We start from the raw sequence: 18820 nt of genomic DNA on the forward strand, positions 1-18820 counted from the left end.
CTGTATTTGCCTGCCCGGAGTTTCTGAAGTATTGGTACTTTGTGTTTATTGTTCTGTACTGTTTTACCCTGTATAATCTACTGTTCGTACCGTGTACGGCGCTGCGGAAACCTTGTGGCGCCTTACAAATAAATGATGATAATAATAATAATAATAATAATCATGAATGAATAGCCAAAAAAAGAACGTAGGGCTTGATTTAGAGTAGGCTGTGATGTTGTGGCTCGAATGTGCAAACTTTATAACCTGTGCATCTTAATACAATGTATACATGTGGCTGCATTAAAATATATGCTCTATATTGATGTGGACCATAAAGATACGTGAACTTGATGATCACTGCCATTAAAAAAAACAAAAAACAAAAAAACCTTAAAGAGAAACCAACATAAGAGTCTGGACTTGTTGCTGCTAATGCAGGGGGAGAAAGAGCGTAGATTCCCCACATAAAAGTAGCATTCAGCACAAGGTTATTCCAGGCTGGGCTCTTTCCTTTTAAACAGAAAACGCAGTGTGGATTCCCCTTGTGGGGTCCACCTGTTATGTGATGCCAGCCCAGCCTGTTGACCAGGGGGCAGAATTCTCTAGAAGAATCTGGCCCACCGAAAGTGCATCGCAACGCCTGCATGGCAAACCAGCCCTGTGCTGAATAGCAGTAATTCCAGTGTAACGGGTTATATTGTTTAAAAAATTAAATAATTAACTGTGACTGGTATTTCTAGAATTACAAGTACCAGCATACCAGTGACTGCCAGATCATGCTGGTGCTTGGCTAACTAATAGCTCCAGCATAGCTTGGTCTGGCAACCAGGGCTTGCTGGAACATGTAGTTCCGCAATCCTACCTACCTAATAATAAAAAAATACAACCACACACAAGGAATATTTTTAAATCTTTTGTTTGAAATAGTTACCCAAATCTCTTTTTCTACTTTATTAATCGCCTAAATCCATGTACAGTCCTATCTTTCTCTGTCCTTAATAAGCCACAAGAACTTGGTCCTACAGATCCGCAACGTTAATGATTGAAAAGGAGCCTGTATGCAAATAGCTAATCAGAGCGACTTGCCTCTGATTGGATGGCTTGTGGGAAAATTGCTCTGATTTGGCTAGAGCATATGCACCCCTTGTGGTAAATCATTAATTGAGAGTTAATCAATATATATGTGTTTTAAGATGTTCTGGTTGGCTGCTTGCGTCCAACTATAAATCAGGCCCTTAATTCTTCAACTGAAGAAATGCCTCCAAATTTAAATTTTATTTTTTGTTTTAGCAAGCATAAAAACAGATGGCTTTCATCTAACAATTAACCACAATAATAACATTCTAAATGCCTTATCCTGTAATTCCTAATTTATGTATTATTTGTGTTTATTAATTGTACTTGACCTTGATACTTTTTTTTATTATGCCCTACTTTAAAGTAAATTTTGTGTCTTCTGTTTGTGATGTTTTTTTTTACTTCTGTTCTTCGTACAGAAATAAAAAGTTTCCGAGCATAATACTAAGTTTACTCCCAAAACTATTACTTTTGTCCCCCCCCTTCCCCCATTGCTTGCCATTTCTTTTATGGATAATACACTTTCTTACTTTTTCTGCTGCAGTCTTTTGACCAATAAGGCTATGTTAAATGTAACTTTACTCAATACTTAAAATGTTAGTTTTGTGTGGCATTTAATAAAGTTTCATAAATATATAGTTGGGGCCAGGAGTACCCTATGATCTGGCAGATCCTCCGAGGTGCTATCTATCCAATCTTCTCTCTGCTACTTAAGGCTCATACCCACTAGCTTTTATTACATGTGTTTCACTACCATTTTAATGCTAATAAACTGCATGTAAAGAAGTCTGACATAAGAAACCTTTGTGTTTTTTCTTACAGGTAACCAGTGATTTAGAATAAAATAAATGCAGGTTTTTTACACTAGGATTGCTGGTTTAATTGTAGATTATTTTGTTTTTCCAAAGCAAAATAAAATCTCTATGATGAGTTATCTATTGTCCCAGATTATAATAGCATTTGGGTCAGTAGATTAATGATATAATGCAGTTTTGCATCTTCTTATCCAGCCAGTATAATATGGTTTCAATAAATTTTACCTCCCCCATTGAGCCTATTAACAATTGCTTGGCTCTATTTTCACATGATGAGAATATTCTATTATTCATTGTCAAGACAAAAATAGCAGAAAACATGTTCTGTAACCTAGGCTTTCAATCAAACAGCAACCAAGTGTATTATTCAGCAAACTGTATCATTAGATAAATAGGAATTGTCAGTGTAGCCTTTCTGTGTGAAAAACGTGTCGTGTACTTGCACTGTAGGTTTTGTTGTAAACTTTTTATATGTAGTAAGTAATGTGTAGATGTGGTTTTATCTTCAATGAGTAAACTTAATTTATTTTATTTATAGCAATAAAGCAGAAGGGGATTTCTAACTTGCCACATGCAAATATATTGATATTAAAAAACTAGAGCTTGTCCAATGGTATTGTTATAAAAAACTAGAGCTTGTCCAATGGTATTGTTATGTGCCTATAGGTAAACTGCAAATTTAGGACGTCATCAGTTTTAATTGCCTTGACAACTGGGATTTTATTTATTTTTATTTTTTGTATTTAGAGTTTTTCAGTACAAGGGGGTAGAAAGGATTGGATAAAGGGGGTGGGGGGGGTTAGCTGAATATTGGCACATGTAGCTTTGTCAAACATCACATAGGGCACATTAGGCCATTCCAAGGTAATAAAGGAACAATTAATCACTAACCTATAAATAAGTAAACCATACCAGCGCTTGGTAAAAGGAACTGTTATATTAGTAGGAACTCTGGTTGGAAACTTTGTTGAGTATTCAAGTTCTCCAAATGTAGTCCATGAGTCAGATTATTGGGTGTGAATTGTTGTTGGTGCTAAAGTGTATTGATTGGTGCGTTACATATTTAGTTGCTATGACAACACTATATCTACCCCCCGACTTATGCCACTTAATGGATTGTGAATATGCCAATGAGGTATATCTGAGCCCTATTGTTTCCAGTTCATAGCTTTTAAAAGAAATAAAAATAATTATTTAGCTAAGATCTTAGCAATGGAGGAATATAGGGGTTCACCACTGTTGTACTAATGGCCTTTAAATAAAGTGAATAGCTCATGGATGGGCCATGCCAGTCTTGAGCGTTTAGTAAATGCCACTCTACCTCCAGACCCCTTAATCCCTCTTGTAATGCAACGCGCACCAGTGTTCACTGTGTGCATCTTACCCTTCATGCTTTCCTGCATTGCAGAGCAGCACGACAGATGTGCCACCCATTTGTATCCACAGTTGTGACAAAGTTATGCCTGTGCAGGACAGCAGTATTGAATAACAAATATCTTCACTCTGTAAATTCCCATACCCCCTTTCCCCCAAACCAGTGCCTTCCCAATTACACCCCGAGACTGTTGCCAACTAAACTTACTCTTTTAAAAGATTGAGATTTTCAGCACACCCCCTGCTATATTACCATGGGGAGCAGGGGGTGTGCTAAAGCCTGGAGCCCACCCAAAACGTAGTTTTTGTAAACATGGGGGACGGAGCAGAAACGTTTTATGACTCCCTGTCTAAATTGGTTAGTAGGCAGGTGAGCGCAAGTGCAATGCTGTCTGCCGCTATGCATGTCCAGTTGACCAGGCTAGTGAGAGGCAGTTGCACACAGCGCTCACGTGATTCCTTGCCTGCTATTTACTTTAGGCAGTGATGCACAAAAATCTCCCTGTACCACATGTTACCTCACCTACCCCCCAGGACCCCACCAGAACCCCCATGTATCTTATCTACTCTGTAATGGAACTGGCACATGTCTTGCATAGCATCACTGAAACAGGCTCCACTACTTATTTCTAGCTCTAGATTCTTGGCTGCAGACAATAAAGTTCAGAATGCTGTTTCAACAAATCCTGAAACAAATGTAATCCTTAGATGCAATTAAAATTTTAAAATCTATGGGGCATATTCAATTAGCTTTCCGGTTCGCGGTAACGCGCGTTACCGCAAATCCTGCGCAGTATTGCCGTTAATACGGTACCGCATTATCGCGGATTTTCGTACGCAACCCTATGGGCTGCAAACAAAAATCCACGTTATTGCGGTACCGTAAATTAGCTTTGCGGGCCGTTCCGGAGCGTTACCGCGGACCGGAATCGTAATTGAATATGCCCCTATGAGTTTTATTTGTTCCAGAATTTGCTGGAACAGAATTCTGAGCCTTATTTTCCTCTTCTTTATCCCTCTCCTTTTGGTGCAATAATAATTTAAAAATAAAACAAGCAAAAAGCTCAGATGTTACTGTTTCATATTGAAAATGTTTATTGTTTAAAAACACACACACACCACTTCTCCTACTTCTTTGAATATTCCATTCACTTGCATTCCCATTACATTTTCCATACCACCACTTCTAAATTATTACTTTGACCACTGTATATGCAACAATGATAACCCACCTGCAATTTGGAGGACTAAATACAGTGATGGACACCATTGTGTTCTTCAAGGGCTGCAGTGCGGCCTTCCAACCTTCAAATGGGCCGCACATAGGAAGGAGGGTGACTAACCTCCCTCCTCCCCCGGCTGAAGGGCAACAGATGAAGACGCAGGTGGCCCTCGTTGCCAACTACTACCTTAACAGTACTGCTGAATGTACAGCTCTATTATAAGCTAATAATATAGAAAACGAGAGGGAAAGTCAGTGTCATATTTACAGTAATAGCGAATGAACAGGTGAATGTGCATATTATGTAACAGACTGTTAATGAATTCTAATCTATTTCATTTTTAATTGTGCTCTTATTGTCAGTGATGTTTACATTTTGAAATGTTTGGGTTTTCTACATTTGATCAGAAGATATTTATTTAACAAGATATACATGAAGAGGGAACGGTATTATTATTATTTCTGTAAGTTGTTGCTTTATGAGCTTCTCACAGAGGGATAAAAAATACTCAATTATGTTTTACTTTTTAACAAACCTGCAGATTAAAGTCAGGATCGGTCTGAACAGTGAATATTATTTGCTTGATCTGTGAACATTTTTTTTTTTTTTATTTTATTTTTGGATTGAAATGATTTCATAGTAATGGTTTATTTTGATGCACTTATTTTGCAGATTTTTGGACATTTCGTTAAAAGCTATTATGCGGACTATGTGGTTTGCTGGTGGCTTCCATTGGGTGACGGTAAAGGGAAGACAGGCCTTGCCTGCAGAAGCTCCTATTCTCACCCTTGCTCCACACTCTTCCTATTTTGATGCCATCCCAGTAACTATGACCATGGCGTCTATTGTAATGAAGGCAGAAAGTAAAGACATTCCTGTTTGGGGAAGTAAGTTGAAAAAAAATTGTAAATAATATTGTATTAATGTTGTAGGATAAATTTAGACTGGCTTAGGATACTAAAATCTTCTGTTGTAAATCTCACAAGACGTTCTCATTATTTGGAGGCAAGTACACAAATAATATACGTTGTCCAATCAGCTCCAAAATCCAAAAATAGTCAATATTTGCTGTTTTGTTTTTTTTTGCTGATAATGTCATACACCCAGACATGATTATTAAGTGTCACCACCTTCGGTCACTGTGAGGAGCACTGCTACACATGAGAAGAGTAATGGCAGGAACACTAGAGCCAGGTTTGTTTTATAATCTACGTTATGTATATTTTAGGCTTGGTGCCACACGTTGCGGGGAAAGCCTTAAGCATTCTGGATAATAGATCCAATATATGTACATCTTATCCACATTGTACTTTTAGTATTTAATCTGACTTCTCTAATGATATGTTGTTCTTGAATGGAGAATCTTGGAAAGCTTTCAAATGATATCCTGTTAGCAGCAAGCCAGCAGTCCGTAAAGGACACAGACAGAAACTTAAACTTGTTGTTTCTTGTGAAGTTAGTAGAGCAAAACTATATTTATTAGATCAAACAAAGATAACAAACTTTACCTAAAATAATTGTAGCTTTTATCGCTATTCCAAGAATGCATTGTACCGAACAATTGTAGTAAATATCTGGTACTTCAGAGGCCAAAAGTTTGCCAACATCTTCCACATTTTATCGTTCATGTAAAGTCTAATTATTGGTTCAGCTGAATATTTAGTTCTCTGATACATTGGCAGCAGGGGAGTTAGAGGGCTGTGATGATTTGTTACTGTACAAATGTGATGTATAAAACACAATAATTCTGATGACCTCTCACACTTTTACTTTAAATTCAGAGATCTCAATCTCCTGTTTTATTGATTTTTCAAACAAACTGAAGTAACACAAGAAGTAGTTTTTAGTTATTATTTTTTTTTATTCCCAGCGTTAATCAACTATATTCGACCAGTGTTCGTCTCTCGCTCTGATCAAGATTCTCGGAAGAAAACCGTGGAAGAAATCCGGAGACGAGCCCATTCTAATGGTGTTTGGCCACAGGTAAAATGCTTGTTCACTTATAGCACTTGGTTTGAGATGTAACTACAGTGTATGTGTACATTTATAATTGATACTGCATCTGTTGTCCCTTTCTGCATCCCAAATAATTAAATTGTTTCTTTGAAGGTAATGATCTTCCCAGAAGGAACCTGCACCAACAGATCCTGTCTCATCACCTTCAAACCTGGTAGGAAGCAAATTTGTAGCAGCATGAAATGAGTCCTACTGAATGTGCGGCTTGTGTTGTGCCAGGTGCTCTGCAGATCTCCTACACCGAAATCACAAAAGCAGAATTCATTCCATGCCAAATATTGCATCTGTTGCTATTGTGGGATACATGTGCGTTCTGTATAATATTCACCCCCCTTAAGTGTCATTGATATTTATTCAGCTATTTTATAGTACTGTTTACTTAAGTAATGCCCTGTATTATTTGTGCATTACGTCCTTATGTGTGTCCTTTGATATTCCTCTGTGATTTTCCCTCTATCTGTGTACTTGCCTTTTGTTGTACACTTCTCTAGAACTCTTCTCTGAGTACACAGTGGAAGCTGATACTGGAGTAAACAAAACAGGCTTCCATTGAACTGCTAGAATGCTCAGTGATATATTGTCAGAGTTTCCAAGATGTGTTCTTTTAGATTATTTGGTATTTAATAAAAATGCAAAAACAAACCCCAAAACCCATAATTAAGATATTCACACAGACATGATAATAAAGAAACATGTGAAGCCCAATACCTGGTATACCTGTAATATGTTTCAAGTACAGCTGTGCATTTGAACTCTCAGATATACACATTTTAATTTTGGAAGATTCCCCAGAAAGTACATGGTCTTTAGGGGCAACTCTCTAGCAGTAAGAATCCATTATCTGTATTTTCGGTTTAATATTTCACTTTGGGTGCATTTATTATTTTCACATGCCTCTTTTAAATTTCTCATCTGCCATGGCCCATAGTCTGTAACTGGATATGTTTCTCTTGGTGTCAAGAAGGTGGAGCGTTGAAGCAACCAACAGATAAGTTAGATGTATGAACCACATCTCATATAGAACATCGTCCCACATCAGTTTGACAGGAGCCTACTTAGTACTGTTATTGGTGTGCTAATGTTTGACTACATGCTGGCTTAACAAGCAGATATACAGGATTTATTGGGGTGAAAGCAACTGTGCTGCTATTAATATTTTAATATTCTTATTGGCTGCTGCTCTAGCCCTGCACACCCCCCCCCCCCCACACTACCCTTCTCTTTACGCTTTCCCCTCTGTATGTCCACGATTTTGAAGAATGAACAAAATAGTTTCTCTGACCTATTCGACCATACCTAAAAAGCAAAGCACATTTTCTAGTGTAAAATTGTAGCTTTCACTTAAAAAATGAATAAAAATTAATCAGTAATATAAATGTGAAACAGAAATAAATGACATGATATTTTTACAGAGCCATAATGCAGTGTTATGTGTTCACAATTAGGGTTTTCCTAGGTGAAATTTAAACTTTTAGCTTGTGTGCAGCTTTTCCCAGGTTTAAATAGTACGATTATCAGCACAAAGCTGTCATAACAGTTTTACCATGTTGGCATTTTCTCTGTCTCCCTTTTCCTGGCACTAAAATAATATGATAATGATAAAAAAACAAACTGTTCCATGCACTCCGTAAATATTCACAGTTTAATCTGAAGTATTGCTTTCTGATGAAGCCATTTGTTTTATATTTGTCTCGGTGAAAAAGAGATTAAAGTAATTAAATGTCAGTCACATGTTAGGCACCCTTACTAAACATTTAAACATCTTAAGTGCAAGGCCTCTATTGTATATTATGCGTGATATTGGTTATAATCATGTCAAGAATTATTTTTAGTATCCTATTTCCCTATCCATACATCTCGTTTACCATTCAAGTACTGCCATTGACATGTGGAAGTGACTGATAGAAATTATATTGAAAAGACAGGTTGAATACATTCAGGTCTACCTCAATAATATCATGTCTGAATGACCTCTTATTAGAGAGACCCAATGATCTGAGATTGTTGTGCTTTTTAATGTTTCTTTTCTTTGTACGCCATAGTTGGCAATGAAGCTTCCTCACAATGGCATTTTTGTTATGTGTTTTATAGACAAAAACGTTTATTATAGAAAACAAAACTCTTAAATAAGGCATGCAGGAATCAAAACATAGGGACTACAACATAAAAAAAAGAATATTTGAGGTGCATTTTTTATTCACTGAACATGCAAAATATTTTATTTATGCACTTGGTAACTGTAACCACTAGTGTTTGAACAATGCAAGTGGCCAGTAGCCATGGTAACATTGGAAACAATGGATTCCAGTATCTACCCCACCCCCAATTTACATGCGTTGCACTATCGATAAAAACGCTAGTAAATACTTGTAATTTGATGCCAGTGGGTATGAGGTTTGAGACAGTAAACATTTTGTGTAACTCACAAGGCTTCAGATCCAATTACTCTTGGACTACCATTAGTATACTTGCATTATTCCTGTTCATTTACTTCACACCTACCTATTTGTTCACAACAGAGTATACTACATTGCTGGGAAGAAGTGAATGGTGTTAGCAGGGAGTGATGAGTCTACAGTGTGCATTCTTCCACCCATCTAACTTGTTATATTACTCTTGCAGTCATTGAAAACTTGCACCCTGAGACCAAATAAAATATTTACATGTACTATCCTGCCAAATAAGTTATCTGCAATCTGTGGTTACATTACAATAATTATTTCCTATACAATGGGCTAAACGCCATTTAAAATAATACTATCTCTCAATTTTATAAAATAAAATATATGAACATGATTTGTTTTGTGTTTTGCAAATATCCAATATCCAGAGTTGTTTACCGCACAGAATTATAGGGAGGGGAACCACTAAATTAGAAAATTGAAATATGAACCATGAAATTAAAATTGAGTGAGCGTTCCCCTGACATTACACTGCAGCCTTCATGACATCCATCTGATACAGGTCAGAAAGGTGGGATGTAGTTGTTGTGACATCACTGGCCCTGCCCAGGCTATGAAATCACCAAGGAAGTCTGCTCATCTGTCAGTCACTGTCTGTCTATCAAAATGCAATCTAAATTGGACTGTCAAGTTAAATGACATTGTTTAGTGTTAATCTGGCATCCCACTGCAACTCTGTTAAAAAATAAAAGTATTAACCCTAACCTCACCCACTCTATTACAAACCACTGCAACTCTCTTCCCACATACAGTATTTAGGACAATGTTCTGATGGGATATAGGTCAAAAAGCTGAGGCTTCATTGTTGTGAGGTTGCTAGCCCTGTATGTGAATTCACCAGTCCACCCTGTGCATTTCTGTAGACCAATTCTGCCTAGGTGTCGGTCACTGTTGTTTATTTTGTAAGAGAAGCATCTCACACCTAACTTGGCAAGCGGAGTGAAAAAAAAGCTTGGTGGACATATTTAATATGAATTATAAACACTCCAGTTATACACAGCCATTGGTATATATTAAGCTCAGTTTGTGGCTTCACTTGCTCTTTGAAACACAGTAAGCCCAATTTTGAGTGGTCCGTTTACACAGTGAATTAACTAATTGAACGATTTGTATCCCTGGGAAATGCTGAGTACGTTTCAGCAAGTGTCCATGAGACTGGTGACATGATAAAGTTCTTCCTTATAAAATCAGATCTTTTGCTCTGTTAACTGTTCTGACCGACTATCATCTTGGGTTTTTAGGAACCTTGACGCAAAAGAGTTAAACTGAAGTCAATTTAATACAATACATATCCTTTTTAGACAGCTGCTATTTAACACGGAGTTCTACATACTGTAAATAGATTCCTATGAAATGTTAAATATATTTAAGTTCACATTGTAAAGTATGTGTCTTGTCAAACAAGTAATAAGTTATTTTGCTAGAGGCGGTGTACATTACACAAAGCTTGGCTTCTGTAACATGCAACCACCTAATGAAGACACAAGGTGAAAGGCCCAGTACTTCTACACTAGTATGAAAGTCCACAGCAGCTTCTAATATCCTTTATATTGTACAATAGGTGATATGTTATTCCCTATGCTAAATTCATAAGTTATGTCACTATGCTCCAGTCTTACACTGGAGTTCACTACTGCCTCACTATAACCATTTTTTTGTATTTGTTTATCCTAGTTTAGAGGTCATACATTCGAGAATTGAAATTTGTTTTGTATGAAGTGGCACGGTTTAGACCTTGAAAGGTAATAAATAGGTTTTCCATGAGCTTTTTTATTTTTTCTGGATTCTCACTCAGCTGGTTAGGAAAAAAACTGGGAAGTTGCTACATAGCCACACAAACTCTGGCCCGTACTTCTCCCCTCAAGTAGTGGTGGATGGTTCTGATGCATAAATTAGAAATATTTATAAGAATAAATGCATCAGTCATTTACAGTATATTCATTAGCTTGCTCTTAAATAACACGCATGTATTATTTTGCTCTGCTAAAGTACTTTATCTTCATAATGATATAACAGGTGTTATGGTTTTTAGTTTATTTGTTTTTTCTCCTTTACAGGTGCATTTATTCCTGGTGTCCCAGTGCAACCAGTAGTATTGAGATACCCCAATAAAATGGTATGTAATCTTACTTCACAAAATATTGTATTCTTGTCATAAGTGTCCTTTTATATTTTTTTTCTACATTGCTGTCGGGAATCTCAAAAAAATTAGAAATCCCAGAGCCATGAAGGAGTCCGATGTGTGGAGCATGATCTACTCAGTCTATTTTCCTTAGTATATCAAACACACATTGCTTAACTGTTGTATACAATGTTGTACACAACCAGACTCTACATAACCCTGGTTTAATTTTCAGGAGTATTTACACGGTTATCACAGTAAAAAGCCGGTAATGTGGATACCAGATGTAGACACATTTTTATTTTATTTTTTTTATAACTGCATTTAATCACAAGAACAGTAGTATTATATATCCCCAAAGCAGAACAGGGCAGAGTCTGATGCTGATTGTGAGATTACATGTGGATTACTCTGCATCATATAGACATCACATGGAAAGAACAGAACTCCCATAACCTACATTCGGCAGGGTATATCAATTAGATGTATTTCGCACCATCTGGGTGGGTGGGGCTGGCCTAAATCCCTGCTGTCCCTGAGTCACTATTTGTGACAAGACATAAATAAAGAAAAGTCATTTGGCTTTTGGGAGTTATAAAATCCCCTGACTGTCATGTCTCTTGTTTACAAAGAGCAAGCTAGAGCCTTTCCCTGGAGTTGAACCCAGAGCCTTTGTTCCATTAACTGGCACATAAAAATGTAACCCCTTCCACTTTGTGTAATAGTTAATTGTTTTATTTAGATATTTCTGTTATTTATTTTAGTTATTGCTGTACAGTATACATTTCCATAAATGCTGTTCTACATGAGTAAATTCCTTCGTACTAGAAAAAAGTATCAGTTTTTTTTATTCTTTTACTGTATTTGTTCTTGAGAGGTTAACACACTGTTTTTATTGAGTATGCCACACATCCATCACATGATCTGTTTACTTCTCTCACAAATACATCCTGTCCAATGAACCTTTTTCCAGGATATGACAAACAGAATAGTGTAAAGATGTATACATTATTCCAGTTCTCTCCCCTTTTTTTCTTTTTTAAACTTTTTTTATGAGCACAGAAATTGTGTGTGTATGTTAGGGAATTTAGACACTAAGCTTCAGTGGACAGGGATTGAGGTGAGTGACAAATATTGTCTGTAGAGGACTGCGGAATTGGTGGCACTATATAAATGATATATTTACAGCAAATTGTGATACTTCAAATATGTAGCACTTAGTTTAGGTTTACAAATAGTTTTTTATGATTCATTTTACTGTCAATGTGTGCTTTATGCTACATGTGCCACTTAGTCAGCCTTTGTTGTTCAAAACATTGTAGTCACCTGCAGGCTTCCATCAGCCCCCAACTATGGCTATGAATGATAAGAACCATATCATATTTTCCAACCTGAATATAAAAAATATCAGTCATGTGTGTCCATTTATCGGTCACTTACACTGCCAGAAGGCCTCTTTCCTCCAACCACTGAATTGCCATGTCTGTTCAGTTTGCACAGTTTTATGTGGCCAGGTCGATCGGGTTGAAAGATCAGATCTACCCATGTGCGGGTACCAGTAAGTTAGGCACAGACCTGACAATATAGTCATAGGCTAAAGCTGCCCACAAGCTGGTAGAGTTGGATGTCTAGTCCAGTTACTTAGCAACTGGGTCTGTGGCCATTTTGATATCACTTTTGTTTGACCAAATTACATGCAACTTGTAATTTGGCCAATCAGGCAGAATAACACAGTTGCTATGGGTTTATGCAGTAGTGTTGGCTGAAGATCCCTACATACATGTAGATTTTAGACATTGAGTGACCATATATAAATCCTGCCCAATTAAGACCTTATTGACAAAATAGTCTAAGGTTTCACATGGAACTATTTGGGACCAATTGGCTGAATATTCCCAATCTGGCTGAGGAGGTCTGCCTTTAGATGTTCTGATATTTAGATCAGATGTTAACTATTAAAATTAGTTGTACAGTAAACATTCAAAGTCACTCCCTTAGCTTAAATAGTATATTAAAAATGGAATAATGTACCAAATTCAAGCCAAACAAAAGAAGCAGCCACAGCGTGGTCCACTCGTGCTACAAGAGCAACAGTTACCTGGCCGAACAAAACTCTGGAATCTTGGCTAATGGTTGATGATTCTAGCACTAGGGACGGTCTCCTCCTCCCCTGTAAATACACATTAATCCTCTTAATGCACATCATCAGAAAGAGTGAAGACTGTAAGCATAATTAAACCAGAAAACTGCAACTGATTTTGTTTTCCTAAAATCAAAATTACATTTCAATTACATTAAAGTCATATTTTATGATCACTTCCACTAAACTTCAACTGTGGATGGCAGTCAAGCATAAGGCCTGGGCTTTACAGTCCTAAATAAATAAACTTTCAAAGTAACAGAATAGTCGAGAATAGTGGTAAATGGAAGTACACATATTTGTAATGTAAATAAAGACTTCATATTTTACGCTTTCAGAACTGACACAATCTACACGTTTATGATGTGTCAGTCATTCAGCGGGTATATGGTTTTTTTTTTGGGAGTTTTTTTGTTTAATTTCTTAGGTTACTCAAATAAATTTGGCTTTCAGGACTGTATGGTTACAAGATCTGGAAACAAATGCATATTCGTTTTAGGTTGGAAAGTGTTTGAGCACATCACAAAAAGTGGTGGTGGATGGACAGGGTGTTTGGGCATTTGTACTTCAGGATGGCTTGCCACCTATTAACAGCCAATGGGTGGTGATCTCTTCCCAAAGCACACAATGGCATGACAAAATTATTTGAAACATAATTTTTATTTTACCTGCCAGTGTTCTAAGCACAGGGTAATGTGATCAGCAGAACCAACCGCCAAGATCCCTCGTGCTTAGCCTTTCAGATTTTTCAACTTTAAATGTTTTTGTTCTGCAACCCCTGTCACTGTGTGTGTGTGTTCATGGTGTGGTGTATGAGTGTGTAATGCACCTCCTTGCCTGCTCTTTCCTCTACCCTGGCTATCTCTCTGGAATGGGCATTAATGAAGGTTTTCATCAATGTCTCTAAGCTGGTGGACACAGGTGTAGTAAGGTGCTCGTACAGTGCAACAGTTCTCACAAAGTTCTCTATATTGCAAAACAAATTATTTTCCACCTTGACCAACCCACACAGCTCTTGGTTGCAAAGAAATAAAGAAACTGTATATAACTCCTTTCTCACTCCAGCACAGTTCTTCTCATACACATATGAATATGGTTGCATGTATATTGCCACATTAACTCCTCCCTGCACAAACTCTTAAACATGTCTCCTGATGATATTAGAACAGTCACATATTTTATACAGTTAATTTCTCCCTCAAATCTGCCCCATTCCACTCAGCCTCACAGTTATGTTGTACTTTGATCCTCGTGTCAGCAGACCATAGAATCCCTCTAAAATTTGCCTGGGAATGCTGGGACAGAAGAGAGGTGGTCCCAGGCTGACACTCTCTCACCACACAGGTGCTCATCAGCTCATACCAGCTTTATGTTGCTAAGTAGCCATTCCTGGTGGGTCCTAGTGCCAGGCCACGCATTCAGTCACTGGGGGGGGTGTCAATAACAGCACCAAGGGTCGTTGTATTTACATTTATATATATTTTTTTTTTAAGTTTGACATATTGGAATCTCATCTAGATCTTTAAAGAGCCTTCCCAGATTAAAAACAATGTGTTTGTTTTATTTTGTCACAATAAACTGTTTCCACATGTTGACTAAGCTCCACACTTTATATACTGTCAGCTGGACCAACAAATACAGAGTTGGTTCTTGGTTAATACATCAGTCTGTCCCGCTAAACCTAGTATATAAAACTCTGCTGCAATGAGAACCCTGTACACACTCAATAATCCCTTTTTAAATGTAGATCTGCTTACAAAACTTTTGAATATTGGCATTTGTGTGTGTGTGTGTGTGTGTGTGTGTGTGTGTGTGGCAACTTGACGAAATCTTGAGCTAATTTGAAGCACATGTCTTACGTATTGGTCAGTTATGTGTGAGTGTTAATAGGTTAGACATCAATACATCAATACCCACTTAGGATAAAACTTGCGGTATCACTGAATGATCATATCCTATAACTCCTGTGGTGTGCTAAATAATTTCCCTGCATTGTGCAGAGCAGGTTATGTGATACGGAAGCCGACGCCTCCTGTTCAGTTTTATTCTCTGCTTTATAACATAAAGCAAATAATAAGTCGGAGTGAGAGCCATATGTGAAGGCTTGCCAGACCACCTGTTGCCCACCACTGCTTTGACTCTAGTCTTTCACAAACAGGTCTCTTAGTTACCTTTTTTGTTCTAGTTTATACTAAACTGGCTCCATGTAGCATAAAATGTTAGTAGGTTAATAAAAGTAGATGACGATAGCAAGGTTTCACACTCCTATGCCAACTATGTTGATATTTAAGACAAATTCCCTAGCATAACCAATATGTACATGTGAAAGGCTATTATTAAATATACTTTTAATGAACACAAAATGTTGTTTTCCCAGGTGCTTTCGGTAAAAAAAAATATATATATATATATATATATATATATATATATATATATATATATATATATATATAATATATTAGTGTGTGTACAATATATATTTATTAGTACTTGGTATTTTTCAGTCAAACTACATTTTGTGCGCATCATACTGACTAGATACATTTGAAAAACACATTCCTGGCCCCTAATCTGTTCTTACTGTTTTTCAGTTGAGGTTTTATGGGGGTGACATTATAGAATCCAGTAGATAGTATGCTCTCACGGTCATGGCCTTATCTACCTTCTTTATGCTCCTACTCATCTAGTTTGTACGTCCATGTGTAATTTTTTTGTTCTATCTGTTGTCGGGGAATATTGTCTCCCTACAAATACATGTTTAATAACAAAATATCCGTTTAATTCTAGAAGCACTCTCGCAGCAAATAATTAGGTTACTGTGGTGACAGTAAAAAAAATTTTTTTTATGTCTTTAATAAAGTTTACATTTTACCGTATATGTGTTTAAAAATTATCACTCCATTTTCATTTTTTGTTTTTTTTTCCCAGGACACAATAACCTGGACATGGCAAGGCCCTGGAGCGTAAGTTTTTAGATATTTTTTTTTAATACAAAATGATTGTGCTCAGATACTGTAATACAGCGCTAATTTCAACAATGAAACTAAACAGTTTTTTGTTTAGGAGGTAAGAACAGTTATGTAACTCTGTTACAGGGCTAATAAAGGCCATTGCATTGAGTGATATACTTTTATCATTCCGATTCACAATTTGCACCTACAAGCTGTGACTACAATGTTTGTTATAATGTTGGTTTCCTTTTTAAGAAAATAAGTAGTTGCTTAAGTGCCAACTGATATACAGTTGTGTGATATACAGTGGATTACATATAGGTGTAACCCGCCTTGAAATTCCAATTTTGTGTGGAATATCCCAATTTAAGCCTGATCCCAGATGATTACTTACTGCCTGTATGAACTGGAACTTGGTCAGTGTGGCAGACATTAGGGGATTTCCTTGCTCCTGCTGACCTGGGATTTATTTTATACAGTCTGCCTGCTGGAGTGAGCCGAGCAGTGCCAGATGTCTGAGGTTCCACTGGACCCTAGGTAAGTAATCTATTTGGGGAAGATTCACTTGGCTGCGATGTTCCTCTGGACATCACCGTGATGTCCAGCCGAGCACATTGCTGGCCATTAGGGTAAGGAATCTGTTTTTTCAAGGAAAAAATGTGTCTCCATAGACTGTTCAAGAGACACATTGCGCTGAATTGAATCTCCCCCCTTGAATCAGTTTTAACTTGAGAAATTCCACCCAAAACGGTTTCTGGTAGTTATCCTTAAACTTTTTCGCCAACATGATGATTCAAAAGTCCTTTCTGATGGTGCCACACCACTGGTTGCGGTCTACAAAAGTCATGGTGGAAATAAAGGATTGCACTCAAGTTACTAATAGATCAATTCAGCATGGGATCTATTGGTGCAAATTGGAGAGACCTATTTCAGTCTCCCGACGACTATTAAATGTCTCTCTGGTCTTAAAAAGCATACATATTTTTTGTCCATATACTCGTGAGATTTAGACAAACAATGGTTATTTTCTCAGAAGTGCAGAGCAGGGACCTACAGGGGGGATGTACATGACTTTGTGTTATGGCCTTGAGTGACCGTTACACTTTTTAAATCCATCTCAATATGAGAACATTTCTTATTCTAAGATGATAATAATGTTGTAACTGGCTGAGTGACATAGTGAATCAGGATAGCTGTGTCATTACACAGATAATTGTGAGAGATTCTTTTTTTAATATTCCTGTACTTTGATTTTTTAGGATGGAAATCCTTTGGCTTTCTTTATGTCAGTTTCACAATTATGTTGAAATTGAGGTAAGCAAGGTGTTTTTCTAAAAAGATTATGTGAAACGATAGCGTTTATCAATGTATAGTAAGGATTTAACAATATTTGTCCTATAATGAAATTTATTTGCTTTACTTGTCCGTAATAATAGGATTTATGGATAACTGAAATGTATGAACAAGTATAATATTTAGAGGGTGGGATAAAAACAAATAGAAGATTGCCAGAATTTATTGTAGCACATTTAGTTAAGTATGACATGACAGTGATAATTGGCCATTTTCATGCTAGCCTTGAGGGTGAAATTTTTCTGATGTTTTATTTAATGTTGTGATTTCTTAATCAAAATTTTTAAAAGAAAGGTGAGGGGGCATCTTACTAAAACCTTATTTTAAATGCAATACATGTTCATAAATTTCTTCTTGCCGTTTCAAAACTATGCAAACAAGAAAGTCAAAATAAACCCCTTTTATTCTGTTTATATTTCACGTGTGTTGTGGAACCGAGTGATCATAAAATGAAACTGTCGTTTCAACGTTTCTATGTGGTACACTTGCAGAAAATGTGTAGATATTATAAAGTAGATATGTTATGTATAATGTTATCATTATTCCTTCTGATAACGTCCATAAGATCTTAGGCAAGCTCAATAAGCCTATATTTTGGCTGTATTCAACCACTACATGTTGGTGTGGAATGAAACTTGGGTAGAAGCATATCTTTATATAATATGCAAAAGGGTAAACTGCATTGTCTTATCCTTAACATGAGTCTGGCACAATAGCTCTAGTTATTCAAAATTGGTCACTGCATGCTGCTAGGTGCTGGCATGTTTCTGTGAAAGTATGTCGCTCGATATAATTCATAGATAAACATCCCTTATAGCAATCCCTTTCTTAAGTAGTGTGTGTGTGTGTGTGTGTGTGTGTGTGTGTGTGTGTGTGTGTATATTGCACTTTTACAAAATATAGAAAATACTAGGAAAAATGACCCAGTCTTGAAAGAGGTCATTACAGCCAACAATTAGATGAGGCTGAGGCAGCACGGTGGCTAAGTGGTTAGCACTTCTGCCTTAAAGCGCTGGGGTCATGAGTTCAATTCCTGACCAAGGACTTATCTGTGTGGAGTTTGTATGTTCTCCCCATGTTTGCGTAGGTTTCCTCTGGGTGCTCCGGTTTCCTCCCACACTCCAAAAATATACTAGTAGGTTAATTGGCTGCTATCAAAATTGACCCTAGTCTCTCTCTGTCTGTGTGTGTATGTTAGGGAATTTAGACTGTAAGCTCCAAAGGGGCAGGGGCAGATGTGAATGAGTTCTCTGTACAGCGCTGCGGAATCAGTGGCGCTATATAAATAAATGATGATGATGGGAT

General features: G+C 37.0%; 1 protein-coding gene across 1 annotated transcript in view; it reads left to right on the top strand.

Annotated features, from left to right (window-relative positions):
* LPCAT1 (lysophosphatidylcholine acyltransferase 1) overlaps nt 1-18820 on the top strand; it is an 87479-nt gene that overhangs the window by 50456 nt on the left and 18203 nt on the right. The window contains exons 4-9 of the mRNA XM_075212908.1: nt 5144-5358; nt 6342-6454; nt 6581-6641; nt 11007-11065; nt 16140-16174; nt 17422-17476. Of these exons, the coding sequence (XP_075069009.1) occupies nt 5144-5358; nt 6342-6454; nt 6581-6641; nt 11007-11065; nt 16140-16174; nt 17422-17476 (538 nt within the window). The remainder of the gene's footprint in view (nt 1-5143; nt 5359-6341; nt 6455-6580; nt 6642-11006; nt 11066-16139; nt 16175-17421; nt 17477-18820) is intronic.

The sequence above is a fragment of the Mixophyes fleayi genome, chromosome 5, assembly GCF_038048845.1.
Source record: "Mixophyes fleayi isolate aMixFle1 chromosome 5, aMixFle1.hap1, whole genome shotgun sequence".
In the NCBI taxonomy this organism is placed as follows: Eukaryota; Metazoa; Chordata; class Amphibia; order Anura; family Limnodynastidae; genus Mixophyes; species Mixophyes fleayi.